The 15122-nt window shown below is 44.4% G+C and overlaps 1 protein-coding gene across 1 annotated transcript in view; it reads left to right on the plus strand.

The window, feature by feature from the left end:
- SLC16A1 (solute carrier family 16 member 1) overlaps positions 1–15122 on the plus strand; it is a 48293-nt gene that overhangs the window by 18048 nt on the left and 15123 nt on the right. The window contains exon 2 of the mRNA XM_077481548.1: positions 7071–7321. Within this exon, the coding sequence (XP_077337674.1) occupies positions 7105–7321 (217 nt within the window). The 5' untranslated portion in view covers positions 7071–7104. The remainder of the gene's footprint in view (positions 1–7070; positions 7322–15122) is intronic.

Raw genomic sequence — 15122 nt, forward strand, 5'->3', positions numbered from 1 at the left:
CTTCCTGGCTGCGTAATCTGTGCTAGTTACGCCACAGGTTTCTGAATAAAACATACATTGTTTGGCTTCGCTTGCACGTAACAGCGTATGGCACCACAGAACTTTAATTCCCTGACGTTTTGAGACTGCACTTGTCACAGTAACACTGCTGGCCCGCATTTTCTTACTTCAGCTTTTCCATCTCTTCCTGTGTGTCAGCAAATGTAAAAACATCATTTATCTGCTTACACTTTAAATGACCTCCTGAGGGCTCAACTCCATGAGATTTGATTTAGAAATGTAGCGCTTCAGTTTTATTTGCAACACAAAGGTACTAAGCGGGTTAAGCTTTGTGTGACTGAGCCAAAGGGCAAGACTATAAGATTGTAATCACTTGTAAGTGTGACATTAAAGCGGAACTAAAGTGTGTGTGTGTGTGTGGCACTAACCCCTGAAGGAGCTGCTGGTTAGCTTGTGCTTACCGTTACCTTCTTTCTCCATTTCATGTCTAGGGGTGTCCCGTGGTAGATGGCCCAATAACTTGAGAGACTGACGACAGATCCACTTAAATGGATTTTATTTGCAAAAACGTAGACCATGAACAGCCTCTTAAAATGGGATCGATCAGAGGGTTGAAAATTAAATTCAGGTACTCTTAATGTCAAAGTCAATATTGAAGAACTTGCTTACTTTGACTAAATCCAGAGAATAGCCATTCACAACTGGATGTTCACTCAAGTCTGATAGTCCCTCAGACAAGGCCTAGCAGCCAGCAAGGTGCTTACTTGGGAACAAGTCTCTGCCACAGACGTTTTTGTAGAACCTTTGTGTGATACCTGGATCTTTCAGCCAGCTTGGCGATATCCACGAGACCAGGTTCTCTTGGGTTCTTCAGCTCCTCCGGGCTCTTGCTAAGAAACCAACCCGTACGTGGCCTTCTGAAGAGTCCTCTCCTGGATAGCGTGAAGTCACTGGGTCTCTCCCAAACCTGAGACTGCACCCAAACGCCTCAGAATCCTCCTTTAGTTTCCTTGCCTCGGGCTAGCCAGCTCCGAGACAACCAGATCGGGTGGATCTGCACCCCATGCCATAGCCTTCCTGGGGGCTGTCAGGAGGACCAAGACCATGAAGTCAGTACATCCTTCTGGACCGGAACCCCGGACCATGTGACATCCGCATCTTAAATACCCTCTCCCAGAAAGCACAGCAAGAGTGCCACTCTCACCGAGACTAACTTAAGTACCCAACCAGACCATAGTTCCATGCCTGCCAGAAGAGACGGTGCCCCCTGTGGCCAGGCTGAACAGCTCATAGTCCAGTTGGACTGATGCTGAGGTCCCAATTTACTAGCACCTGTGAAACTTGCTGCAAACAAAGCCCTCCACCAATGTGTTGTCACTTTCAGACCGGACCATTTTGCTGGCTTAAGACCAGACAACTTTTTGCAATTTGGCACTGCGTCGCTTTAACTAACAATTGTGAGGTTGTGCGATGTGGCTCCCAAACAAAATTGACGTTCTTTTTTTTTTTTTTTTTTCCCCCAACAAATAGAGCTTTCTTTTGGTGGTATTTGATCACCCCTGCGGTTTTTATTTTTTTGCGCTATAAACAAAAATAGAGCAATGATTTTGAAAAGCATTTATTTTTACTTTTTGCTGTAATATCCCACAAGTATGTATGTATGTACATGTTCTACATAATTTTGGTAAAAAAATCATAAGTGATTGGTTTGCGCAAAATTTATAGAGTTTACAAAATATGGGATAGTTTTATGGCATTTTTATAATTTTTTTTATTTATTTTTTGTTTAACTAGTAATGACGGCGATCAGCAATTATTGTGACTGCTATACAAATGCACTGATTCCTGTGTAAATTACACTGGCAGTGAAGGGCTTAACCTGGAGGTGGCAGTGTAGGGGTTAAGTGTGTCCCAGGGGCGTGTTACGAACTGTGGGGGGGGGGGGCTGGGCTGTCTGTTAGTGAACACTGATTTCTGCTCCAATCACAGGTAGCAGAGATCAGTGTCGCTTGTTGCTAGGCAGAATGGGGAGAACATCGGCATCCCCCCGTTCAGCCTCCCCGTGAGATGATCGCGGGCATTCCTGTGGCGATCGAGTCCACGGGACCCACGATCGGACTCGCAGGGTTCCCGACTGGCACGCGCACCGCTGCGCAAGTGATGGCAGGGTGGCAATTTCAAATGGACGTACCTGTATGCCAGTTTGCCTGGCCGTGCCATTGTGCTGACGTACATTGTCGTGTGCCGATCGGGAAGTGGTTAACCTGCTGACCATTGTCAAGATGGGGTTAAAGCGCAGTTCCACCCAAAAGTGGAACTTGTGCTTATTTGTCCCCTCCGCCTCCTGTGCCACAATTGGTGGGGGGGAGAACAGGGACCTGTTTTTAACAGGCCCACTTCTGGGAACGGGTTCTGCGGCGCCATCTCGCTGTACGGGCCGCCTCCTTCATCCACTGCCAGGCCAATTGGAAAGTGCAGCAAGCTTCACACATGTGCAGGCTTCACTGTTGGGTTCCCTTATCAGTATTGGTGGTGGCTGCACTCGACAGTTGTTCCGAAGTTCAGGTGGAGTGCTGACATTGTGGGCTTTCTGGATTGGTAAGTGTCCATATATTTAGGCTGCATTCACACTACAGCATTTTAAACCGTGGGCAGATTTGCCGCGGATCTGCTTGTGATTTGACAGAGCTAAGGTGTGAATGACAACGCAGGACCTGCATTTGAGATGCCATTAATTTGAATGACCCCTCAAATAGCTTTGTGGGTGTGCCGCGATTGTCATGCAATAAAATATGCTGCAATAGTTCAGGTGCTACTTTTGGGCGACATGTGTCCCTCGATATGGGTTGCTGCGATTTCCCCCTCAATTCAAAACACTAGTGTGATTGCAGCCTAAAAAGCAGCAGATCCAGCATTTGCAGCTGCTGACTTTTCAGGTCTCCTGTGGTTTAAAACATTGATCTTTCTTTCAAGTTATTCTACTTCCTATAGTGGTGTTTAACAGTAAACATATTGGAAAGTTCAGGAGCTCAGTGTAATTCATCAGTACATCATTTATGATCATATGAGATGCTGTTGAGATCCTTAGAGTAACCCCACTTTGAGAAAATTCCCCTCTGGGTGATTCATGTACATTGTCGAATGCCCACAAAAAAGGTAATCAAAAAATGTTGTGAAAACTGCTTGCAATAAACACAGCGTGTATTAGCTTAAAGTGGCGTTCCACCTGGGTGGAACTCCGCTTTAAACACACAAAACCTACTAATACTTAACAATTATCAGAATCTTGGAAACGTATCCAACAGAGAAGTCTCTATAATAAAAAATAGAAACCATGTTCCACTGTTCATGTGTACACAAAAAGGGGGGAAAAGATGTAATGCCCAGTACACACGATGGGAGTATGGGGAAAAATGATCGGCTTTATTTATTTTTGTTTGCATGCTAATCTCAGATTGAACTTGAAGAGTTTATTAAAGTCACAATTTCTCATACAAAATGATTTAATGCATTTGTACTGAATTTTCAAACGGCTGTACTGATTAAACGACAATTGTACGAAAAAATTGAATGCGTGTCCTATCGGATGAACTGTCATGATTGGCTCTCAAATTCTGTACTAATGATTAGATTAACGTATGATTTTCATAGCTTTTTTGATTGTGTACAGGTCTTTAGTGTATTCAACTTTCCACATAATCGAATGGCCAGCCGGCTTCAAGACTCACGTATATATCTCCTTACTCCCGCATGTCTCACTAAGCAATAGAGGTGGCTAATAGTGCATTGCTGTGCATAAAACGGATTTATTGAATAAAAAATTCACTTGCATCCAAGATGCTAAAAATGGGCTATGTATGTGGTAATCCTGCTCGGCCGCCTGCAAAACAGCAAGCAATGATGGACGTTGTGCTGCCAGCTCCGATCAAACGTGTTTTCTCATGGGAGGCTTTGACTAGGAATAGAGGCTAGCATGAGACGTCACTTTAGTTGAAATCGATCATTTCAAAGCCGCAGCTCAGTGCCACTTTGAAGACATCTGTACAGCATCATGCACAGATGTCTATTCAAGTCGCGCCCGAAATCACTAAGTGCATGTACGATTTCAGATCGGTGTGGCCCTGCAAAGTCAGCATTGCAATGATTTGAACAGCGCCATTGCTGGCAATAGGATGCTTGTCATGTGCTTTTTTGTGCATGACAGATTGCATGACAAGTTGATCCAATGTGAAGCCCACCCTAACACTAAAATCTCTGAAGCTACAGACATTGATAATCTAACACTAACCTATCTAACCCTGTAAAGAAGAAATCGGTATGCATAACTTTTCTGAAGCTGATTCAACGCAATCCCATGCTGTGCTGTCAGCAGTGGCTTTGCTGTGGAGGCGGGTGCGTTCATTTCACAGCCGTTGTCGGCTGTGTCCTCTGCAGAGCTTCCCTTGCTGGAGGTCTGATTGGTTTGAAAAAGTTATGTATACCAATTTTTCTTATTTACAGGGATAGATAAGTTAGTGTTAGATCGTGGATGTCTAGAGACGCAGGGATTTTAGTGTTAGGCTTGACTTGCACTTTAATTGCTGGTTCACACCAGTGCGTGATGCGATATCGCATGTGATTCACACTGCAAATCACATGCGATTTCAGCCATACAGATGGTATGGCTGAATACGCATCGCATTTGCCCTATACCTAGCTCCTTAGCCTAACCTTGAACTTCACTATAAGGCCCCTTTCACACATGCGGACAGTATGTCCGTATTTAATCCATCCGTTTGCGGATGAAATACGGACATACATGCATCCCTATGGGAGTGTTCATCCGCAGACACCCGCTATGGTCCGATTCTGCAGAGGAAAATCCTATTTTTCTATCCATCTGCAGAGCGGATCCGATGAACACGGACAGATGGTCCGTGCTCATCCGATCCCCATAGAGGAGAGCGGAGAGCTGACAGGGCGGTCCCCGCACAGTGTGTGGAGACCGCCCTGTCTGCCGCCGGCTCAGCGGGGACAACTGAGCGATCTCCGCTGAGCGAGCGGATCATCACGGGGCGGATCATTCCTGATCCGCCCCGTGTGAAAGGGGCCTAAAGCTCATACAACCTTTTTAATTTCTTTTCCCTGTCTGGCAATTGCTGTCTAAATCGCAAACCTGAATTCAGGCTAAAGCCTAGTGCACACTATCAGAAAATCAGACAAAGAATACTGTTTTCAAAGTGATTGTATGATCTGATCGTTGGTTTCAAGAGGCGACCACGACAGTTCATGTGAAATTATACTAAGGAACAAACGAAAATTTTTCTTTTGTCCAAAATAATTGGAGGAACAAGGTTGCGCATGCTCAGACGAAAGGATACATTGCATTACTTCTAAAGTTGAATTTTCTTAAATTGAGTAACCACATAGTTTTCGATCTGAGACTACCATGCAAAATAGATAAGAATTCTACCGATATTCTCATCGTGTGTACGGGCCTTAACAAATCCTGTCGTTGGATAAAATGGTTCCCATATGTATTTTAACAGTGTATGTACAGTTGTGCCTATAAAGTTTTATATACATCTGACAGAATTTTTAAGATGTGGACCAAGAAAGCATAAGTGAGGAGACCAAACGTGTTTATTTTTCATTTTAATCAGATTACCGATTAGGTGTTGCAGAACAGTGCAATTGTTGCCCAGATCCCTAAAGGAAATACAGTCCTGTTTAAAAAGTTTGCAAACCCTGAGATTTTAATCTGGTGTATTACCCATTTTAGCATTGACTGCTTGCAGTCTTTAGAAGATTAGTTGTGAATGGGGCTCTTTATTTGCTCCTGTGGTAAAGCTGTCGGTTCTTGGCAAAAAGCCTCAAGGTAGTGTCACTTCTATGGTTGTCTAGCATCAGCAGTTTGGCTAAAATTTTACCATAGTGGCTTAGGGGTGTTGCCAGTAGATTGTGATGGCCTCTTTAGACCTTTCACCTAAAAGAATGACTAGTTCTTATGTTTAGGCTCATTCTCATACTGTAAAGCCCAAGTGCTTCCCTGGCTGATGAATGCAAATTGCGCTTGTCTTGCCGTCCTTTTTTCCAAGTATTCTTCTTCCAGAATGGCTTATAGAGATGGGCGCCGGCCCGCCAATTGCAGCCTCTGCCGGCCCGCCAATTGCAGCCTCTGCCGGCCCGCCAATTGCAGCCTCTGCCGGCCCGCCAATTGCAGCCTCTGCCGGCCCGCCAATTGCAGCCTCTGCCGGCCCGCCAATTGCAGCCTCTGCCGGCCCGCCAATTGCAGCCTCTGCCGGCCCGCCAATTGCAGCCTCTGCGCAACACGGTGCTCACCTCCCTCTCCCGGTGCTCTGTGACATATGAGCGCCGGAGGACAGAGGGAGGACAGGGCTGCAGTCACAGGTAGGACAGTCCGGCCCTGCTCACAGGGGCTTCAGTTGTCGGTCCTCCACTCTCCTGCCTCTTTTCTGGTGCGGAGGGGGGGGGGGGGGGGCATTGCCATCTGTGGCGGGGGGCGATGTCTAGCATAAATTCGCTCCATAAGACGCAGAGACATTTTCCCCACATTTCTTGGGGTAAAAAGTGTCTTATGGTGCGGAAAATACGGTAGTTAACAGGTAATTATTTCTATTTATTTTTTTTACTAAATTCTCTGTACTTTTGCAGCTTGCATACTCTAACTGCAAAAATCCACCTCCATGCTACCATGGTAGGAATGGTGTGCTGCTTCCTATAAGCCTTATTGGTTGCTAAAAATATTGTTTGTGCCGATGAAGTTAAAGTTTTGTCTTATTACTTCTAAATCCAGAGGTTTTGAAGCCTCTGTGTGCTTTTAGGTATATTCTAAGCAGGCTGTTTTGTCACAGCAAATATAGATTTTCTTTATTTATTTTATTTTTTTTTTGCGCAGAACTAATTCTGCTGGGAGTATGTAAACTTATTAAAACTGGAACTGTTTGTAAAGCTGTATCGAGGTATTGCTTCCTTGTCTGCTTGCAGAACATTGTAAAATGACTTGCTAATTTAAAACAGTTTTGTGTAATGTAACTTATTTTTTATTTTATTTTTCTCCTCATCTTTAGGATTTTTTAACGAAAAGAGCTTGAAGCTGCAACCATGCCACCTGCCGTTGGAGGTCCAGTGGGCTACACGCCCCCCGAAGGAGGCTGGGGTTGGGCAGTGGTCATTGGAGCCTTTATATCGATTGGCTTTTCATATGCCTTCCCCAAATCCATCACTGTCTTCTTTAAGGATATAGAAGCAATATTTGGTGCAACTAGCAGTGAAGTTTCCTGGATTTCTTCAATAATGCTGGCAGTCATGTATGCAGGAGGTAAGGATACAGTAAATGCCAAATCTTTCCCTTTTTTTTTTTTTTTTTTTTCTGTGCGCTTTGTAAAAAATGTATATCTGTTAATGCCATTGGCATACTGTTATCCAAGGTACTAGCCTTAATGCTAGCTTTGGGCTACATTCACACTGATGATTTAGGTCAGTGCAAATTGTAACAGCTGGAATCTTCTGCTTCCTGCTACTGTTCTGAGCAGCCACCAGCCACGGTCACTAAAATGGTAGGTTGCTGACGGCGGCAGCTATTCACACAGCCAGCATCTACCCATTGACAGCCAGGAATACATGCTATGTGGTTAAGCTGCCCATAGATAGAAAGAATTTTTCTTAGAAAAATTCTTGAACATTCAAATTTTAGTTTTGCTTTTAACATTTCATTTTTGTAATGACTGGGTGGAAAACTATATCTATATATCTATATACACAGTACAGACCGAAAGTTTGGACACACCTTTTCATTCAAAGAGTTTTCTTTATTTTCATAGCTATGAAAATTTGTAGATTCACACTGAAGGCATCAAAACTATGAATTAACACATGTGTAATTATATACTGAACAAAAAAGTGTGAAACTGAAAATATGTCTTCTATTCTAGGTTCTTCAAAGTAGCCACCTTTTGCTTTGATTACTGCTCCGCACACTCTTGGCATTCTGTTGATGAGCTTCAAGAGGTAGTCACCCGAAATGGCTTTCCAACAGTCTTGAAGGAGTTCCCAGAGATGCTTAGCACTTGTTGGCCCTTTTGCCAACACTCTGTGGTCCAGCTCACCCCAACCATCTCGATTGGGTTCAGGTCCGGTGACTGTGGAGGCCAGGTCATCTGGCGCAGCACCTCATCACTCTCCTCCTTGGTCAAATAGCCCTTACACAGCCTGGAGGTGTATTTCGGGTCATTGTCATGTTGAAAAATAAATGGTCCAACTAAACGCAAACCGGATGGAATAGCATGCCGCGGCAAGATGCTGTGGTAGCCATGCTGGTTCAGTATGCCTTCAATTTTGAATAAATCCCCAACAGTGTCACCAGCAAAGCACCCCCACACCATCACACCTCCTCCATGCTTCAGGGTGGGAACCAGGCATGTAGAGTCCATCCGTTCACCTCTTCTGCGTCGCACAAAGACATGGTGGTTGGAACCAAAGATCTCAAACTTGGACTCATCAGACCAAAGCACAGATTTCCACTGGTCTAATGTCCATTCCTTGTGTTCTTTAGCCCAAACAAGTCTCTTCTGCTTGTTGCCTGTCCTTAGCAGTGGTTTCCTAGCAGCTATTTTACCATGAAGGCCTGATTCACACAGTCTCCTCTTAACAGTTGTTCTAGAGATGTGTCTGCTGCTAGAACTCTGTGTGGCATTGACCTGTTCTCTAATCTGAGCTGCTGTTAACCTACGATTTCTGAGGCTGGTGACTCGGATGAACTTATCGTCCACAGCAGAGGTGACTCTTGGTCTTCCTTTCCTGGGGCGGGCCTCGTGTCAGCCAGTTTCTTTTGTAGTGCTTGATGGTTTTTGCCACTGCACTTGGGGACACTTTCAAAGTTTTCCCAATTGTTCGGACTGACTGACCTTCATTTCTTAAAGTAATGATGGCCACTCATTTTTCTTTACTTAACTGCTTTTTTTCTTGCCATAATACAAATTCTAACAGTCTATTCAGTAGGACTATCAGCTGTGTACTGTATCCTCCTCCTACACAACACAACTGATCGTCCCAACCCCATTTATAAAGCGTGAAATCCCACTTATTAAACCTGACAGGGCACACTTGTGAAGTGAAAACCATTTCGGGTGACTACCTCTTGAAGCTCATCAACAGAATGCCAAGAGTGTGCGGAGCAGTAATCAAAGAAAAAGGTGGCTACTTTGAAGACCTGAGAATATAAGACATATATTTTTAGTTGTTTCACACTTTTTTGTTCAGTATATAATTCCACATGTGTTAATTCATAGTTTTGATGCCTTCAGTGTGAATCTACAATTTTCATAGTCAAGAAAATAAAGAAAACGCTTTGAATGAGAAGGTGTGTCCAAACTTTTGGTCTGTACTGTGTGTGTGTGTGTGTGTGTGTGTGTGTGTGTGTGTGTATGTATAAAATTTATTTATTTAGAAATGTTTGAGAATTTCCATCCTGCTCCTTAAAATTTTTGGTCAGACGTCAAAAACAAGTCAGTTTGACCCATTGATTAGAATCTTGCTTTGGGTGCTCGGTAGGCACCTTGTGTGCTGTTTAACTTCAGAGCACTGCAGATCCAGGACTGTGAGACTGGCCGTAACCCTTTTCTTGAAGACTTCTTCAGAATTTCACCCACTGGAGGGGATGATGGCGTGGTGTATACATGTTTCACTTGGTATTGCAAATCGCTTTCTGGTACTTTTATTGTTTTGCCACAGGGGGTCATAACTTGAAGCTCTGTGAGGTGTGAAAAATGCAGACCTTCCATACCCAAGGAATGCAACTTTTTTTTTTTTTTTTTTTTTTTTTAAACGTCATGCTCGTCTTGACCGAAAAGGGCCACACCATTTCTCAGTGTGTTGCAATCACCATGCAGCTCTGTGCCATATGCCCTGGGCAGGTACCTTCCACACCAAAGGCAGCCAACTTGTTGCACGTGCAGTTTTTTTTTTCTTCCACTCTTCATGTGAGGTGACCCACTGCTGGTTCCCCGAAAGGCTCCAGGTCTGTCCTTGTTGCTATTGCCACCTCAGTGACTCATAGATGGACATTAACCCCTCCTGTAGCTGGCCAGTGCGAACCGCTTCTAGGTACATTCTCCCATCATACTGTCAATATTAAATTGCAGTTAATAAGCACAAGTAATGGGTTCCCTGGGCTTTTTCAGACCAGTTGCTAACAGCACAGCTAGCATTGATCCCTGCTTGAGACTACATTCTCCCTTTTTTTTTTTTTTTTTTTTATTTGGAAGGCTTCATTAGCTCATCTCTTCTGTATTTTTTCATAAACAAGCTAGGTCTGTTTTGATCTGGGGACAGGGAGTGGTTTAGGGCTGCAACTAAGGATGATTTTCATAATCGATTAGTTGGCCGATTATTGTTTCGATTAATAGGTTAATAACCTTTAAAGTGTGGTCTATAATTTAGTTAATATGTAAAGTATAAAGATGTACTATTAAAGGGTCAATCTGGTAAATATCATCAGCCTCATCAACTTTAAACCCATTTTGTTACTGGCTGATTAATCGATTATGAAAATGGTAATCTATTAATTTCATAATCGATTAGTTGTCGATTAATTGATTAGTTTCAGCCCTAGAGTGGTTAGAGTAGCGGTGGGTTTGACCACCTGTGCTCTAGTTCTGACGCACCTCCCCTCCTTCCAGGGATAATGTTCTGGTGGAGGGGCAGGGCCTGGAACTGGAGTGTCAGGCAGGTTGTGTAGGAGCCCTGACCAATCCCCAACTGGTATTGGCAGGGGGCGAGCCAGGGATAACTGTGAGGAAACTTTCCTTTAAATGGTTATTGGTAATGTCTTTATCATTACACGGTTATTGGTAAAGAACTCCCGGTCAAGTTCTCCATCAAGTACTCGGGGCACAGAAAGGTCGATGAGTGTACCACAGTGGAGTGCTGGATGTGCCAGGAAGTCTGTGAGGGAACTTTGCTTTTACACAGTCATTAGCAAAGTCTTCTTCATTACACGGTCAATGAGTCCTGGATCAGAGGAGAGACTGGGGATTTGTGTCAAATCGATGTGGCCTGAAGGCGCAGGATTTACTAGCTGGGAACAGTAGGCCACCGCTTAACATGTGATCCAAGTTGTACTCCCAAATAAACAAAAACGAAACCAGCAAAAGACTGTTCATTGTCTCTGCAAGTGATATATGTGAGTCTGGCAGCGGGGTGACTTGGTGGATGTTTGTTACTAGACTGCTACATTTAAACTATATCTGAATTCATGAGTAAGATCTCTGCTGTGTTGGCTGACCCAAAACCCATGGCATCACAAGAATACTTCTGTTCTCTTCAGTCTATTTTAAACCGTTTGGATTCCCAAAACCTTCCAAACCTGCAAAGAACTTTTCACTTTTGGGTGATGCCCCCATTTCCCAAAGTGGGGAGGCATCTGTTAGCCTTTGCGGTCACCTGTACCAAAAGCATCCAGCATGGGTCAAAGATGAAGTATCCAGGAACTATAAGCAGGAGTTTTCACTCTGCCTGATTTATTTTTGTCAAACTTGTGAACATCTCCAACTAACCGACCTCCACATCACCCCTATCTTTTGGAGTAATGCCATTGTTCCAGAGAGAAGTTTCTACTTAAACCTGTCCACTTCCCAAAGCAGATAGGGGCATATTCCCCATTCTGGATCTAAGCACTTATTAATTTGTGTACAAATTTCACATGGACTCTACAGTCAGTCACAGCCCCCCTCAAGCCAGAGTGTATTCTGTCAGTGTCATGAGCTTCTAGCGCTCCTACTCTTCATTCCAGCATCTGTTTTGGCTATGGCATTCTTCCTGTCTTTGTCCACCTGCAAGGTGGTTGATGTGGTCGGTCTCTGGGGGGGAAACCAAACTGGTTTTAAGCCAGCCAAACACTCAATCGCATGCTTGTGATACGTGTGTAATTCCTGATAAAGCCGTCTATCTGCCCTGCTAGATTGGATTTCCCAGTGTATGACCTGGGACCAGATTTTGGACTATTCCCTAAACTCAGCCTGCCTTTTGCCTGGACTGTCATAGAACCACTCTGCCTGTCTGCCAACCACAAGTATGTTTGCTTTGCTCAGTTTGTGCCTGCCCTTGTGTAGTAGCCAGGGACTATAACATTGTGTAGAAGTCCTCAAAGCAACTGCATGCCGGTAGGCCTGCTTGCCTTATGAGAAAGGGGGCTGCTATAGTGTCTGACCACCTGTGTTGGAGTAGACGTGACACCTATTGGAAGTAAAGGGTGCTCCCATACCCTCAGCAGAATTAGTAAAATGTTAGCCATTTTTGCTGCCCTGACAACACAAAACAGCCTGCTTGGAATATACCTAAAAGCACACAGATGCTTCAAAACCTCTGTGGGTCTGTAGTGGATCACCAAGTGCCCTTTGGTGCATTTCAGCATCTGACATCTTTCCTGTTCACAGGTCTGCCCGGTTTTCTGTTCACACATTTACTAAATGTTCGGTGGATGTTTAGGCTACCGCAGTAAGTGTACCAGCCCTGCTTATACACTAGATCGGGGTAGTGAATTAAGTCAAGGAGGTCTGGTCTCTAAAAAAAAAAATATTCCGGGCAATGTCCGAATCACAAGTCTGCCATGAAAGATTGTACGCGTGTTTTTTTTTTTTTTTGCCACAAGCCACTTTTCTTGCTGCTTCTTCCGCATACTCTGGTAATACTAATGTAAACTTCCAATGTAAATGTCCCCAATGTTTCTGCTTACATCAGGTGCCCCTACCAGAGTAATTCATTACATTGTGTGCCCCCTTGCATCAGGTGTCCTCATCAGAGTGCTCCCTTGCATCCCACATACCTCAGCTGGCTTTGACTCCCTGCCTGCCTCAAGTTAAGCTGCAGGGGGCAAGAGCTGTGCCGGAAGTCCTGCTGAAGGGGGTGAGGCACACATATATAATATTGTACCTCGCGGCCAGCCAAATGAGAACCAGGAGCTGCGAGACTACCAGCAGCAGGGGACGGTGCCTCATACGTGATGTCACTCCCCACCTTGCAGCCAGGAGAGCGTAAACAGCAGGGGTTGGGGTGTGCATGGGACATTGGTTGCAGCAATGTTTGCAGCCCCAGCAACCAATGAGTGCATAGTGAGGATTTGACCCTGTACACTGGTGGCCTGACTGTTCTGACAGGAAGATCGCTCAGTCTGTCATTTAATGACCACTGCACTTGATCAAGACAATTACAGATGAACTGCATTTAAAGCAGAACTTCACCCAAAAGTTGAAAGTTCCACTTGTTTGCATCTGACTTCTCCCCCTTCTCCACTGCCTCATTCGGCACTTTTTGGGGGGAAGGGGAGTGGGTACCTGGTTTTGACACTGGTACCCACTCTCGCGTCCGGTCATATGCGCCTTCGCTCATTCTGGCCTTCCTACAATTAGTACTTGACCAGAACTTGGCCTTAAACACCCTTAAGGGACAGGCTTCTATTTTCCATTAAGCCCCTGGCTTAGTTTTACCTGGTAAAAACCTTTATTCCATCGGGTTTTCTTGGATTAGACCTCCCTTAAAGCACCATGTGCTTCCTTGTGACCCCAATTCAGTTCTCTGCCCTGCAGAAACCACCCATAAACTAATTGGGGGTACAATATTTGGATGAACGTGCCCCAACCCGCCCCGTAGAGCCTAGGTGGCTATCACATGTCAGACGTGTCTTAATCTGTGACTCTCGTAAGAAGCCATGCCTCATTCTTCACAAGGAAAAAGTCTTGCAACAGAAATCCTCATTTATTCTAAGGTGGTGTTGGTACTCTATCTTAACAAAGACGACATCCTTCCTTGTGCCCTGCTGCTAAGCACTCAAAGGAACTTCATGGGGGGGGGGGGGGGTGTACAGCCCGCTCCTGCTCTCCGCCATGTTTCCCACTGACGTCACGCGCTCAGATGCACACAGAAAGAGGCAGCGTCCCCTACCTACCAACACTGGGGGAGCAGGACTGTCACTGACATGCTTACCGACCAATCACATTCCTCTTTGGTGATGTCAGACGTTTTGCGCTGGCTCCGGCTTCCCCTCAGCAACAGGGAAACGGGAAACATCCTGGGGACACCATTACTTGGTGCACGCTTTTAATGTGAGCACATTACAACAAATTGCTTGATGGGTCAGAATCGCCCAAAACTCCAGAGTTGCGGGCGGAGAATCACGATAACTAGTCTCTGCGATTTAATTGTGCAGCTCTAATGTGGTGCATAGCTGTAGTATTGAAAACAGAAGTGTGTCCTGGGTTCTGTAATGTTCACTATATAGTCTGATTGTACAATCTCCTTTTAGATCTACCATCAACCCTAGTGCTAGGGCCTGCCTGATTGGATACAGAGTGAATGGATAGATGGGTGGGTACCTCTAACGCATTTCTCAAATGCAAGGAAATGCACAGATGTAAATGGAGCCTCATTGTTGTATTGATGCACCAATTTCACTTTCACGTCCCATTCAGATCTAGCATGGTGGAAGCACACGTTTTGTGGCTCGTTTTTGTGTGATGTGCATAGGGTAGCCTGTTGATTTCAACGGTGCTCTACATGTGACTCACGGGACATTTTTGGCATGTTCTGTGTGTTTGTTTTTTTTTTTTTTTTTTTTTTTTTTTTTTTTTTTTTTTGCAGCATTTGCCACTCATTTTTTTTCACATGCCAAAATTTGTTTGCTTTTGTGTTTGGTGTGCCGTTAACAATTTAAGGCACTGAAAGTGCCACTAGGTAAATTTAGGTGTATAAAGATGACCATATACTATACAATCTCCTTTAAATTTACCAAATTTATAAAATGGGAAGAAACCCCTATCTAGCCAATCGCTCTATATCCAATCAGGCAGGCCCTTGCATCGTTGTTCATGGTAGCTCTGAAGGAGATTGTGCGATCGGATTGTATAGTGAACTTTACAGAACCCATTGCACACTCCTCCTGTTTTCACTACTACAGCTCTATCCACATAGGCTGTTATCTTCTCTCATAATTTCCTGCACACTTCAAAATGATCTAAGATTAAATTTAAAGAAGGAAAAAAAAATTGATGCCTGTGTATTTTGTAAGAAGGGTGATCACTGATTGTTTCATTTAAGAAAACCTGCACCTGGAAGTGGTTGATTGGTAG

This window comes from Lithobates pipiens, unplaced genomic scaffold, assembly GCF_037356315.1.
Source record: "Lithobates pipiens isolate NorthernLeopardFrog02 unplaced genomic scaffold, aLitPip1_a1.2 Scaffold_16, whole genome shotgun sequence".
NCBI lineage: Eukaryota > Metazoa > Chordata > Amphibia > Anura > Ranidae > Lithobates > Lithobates pipiens.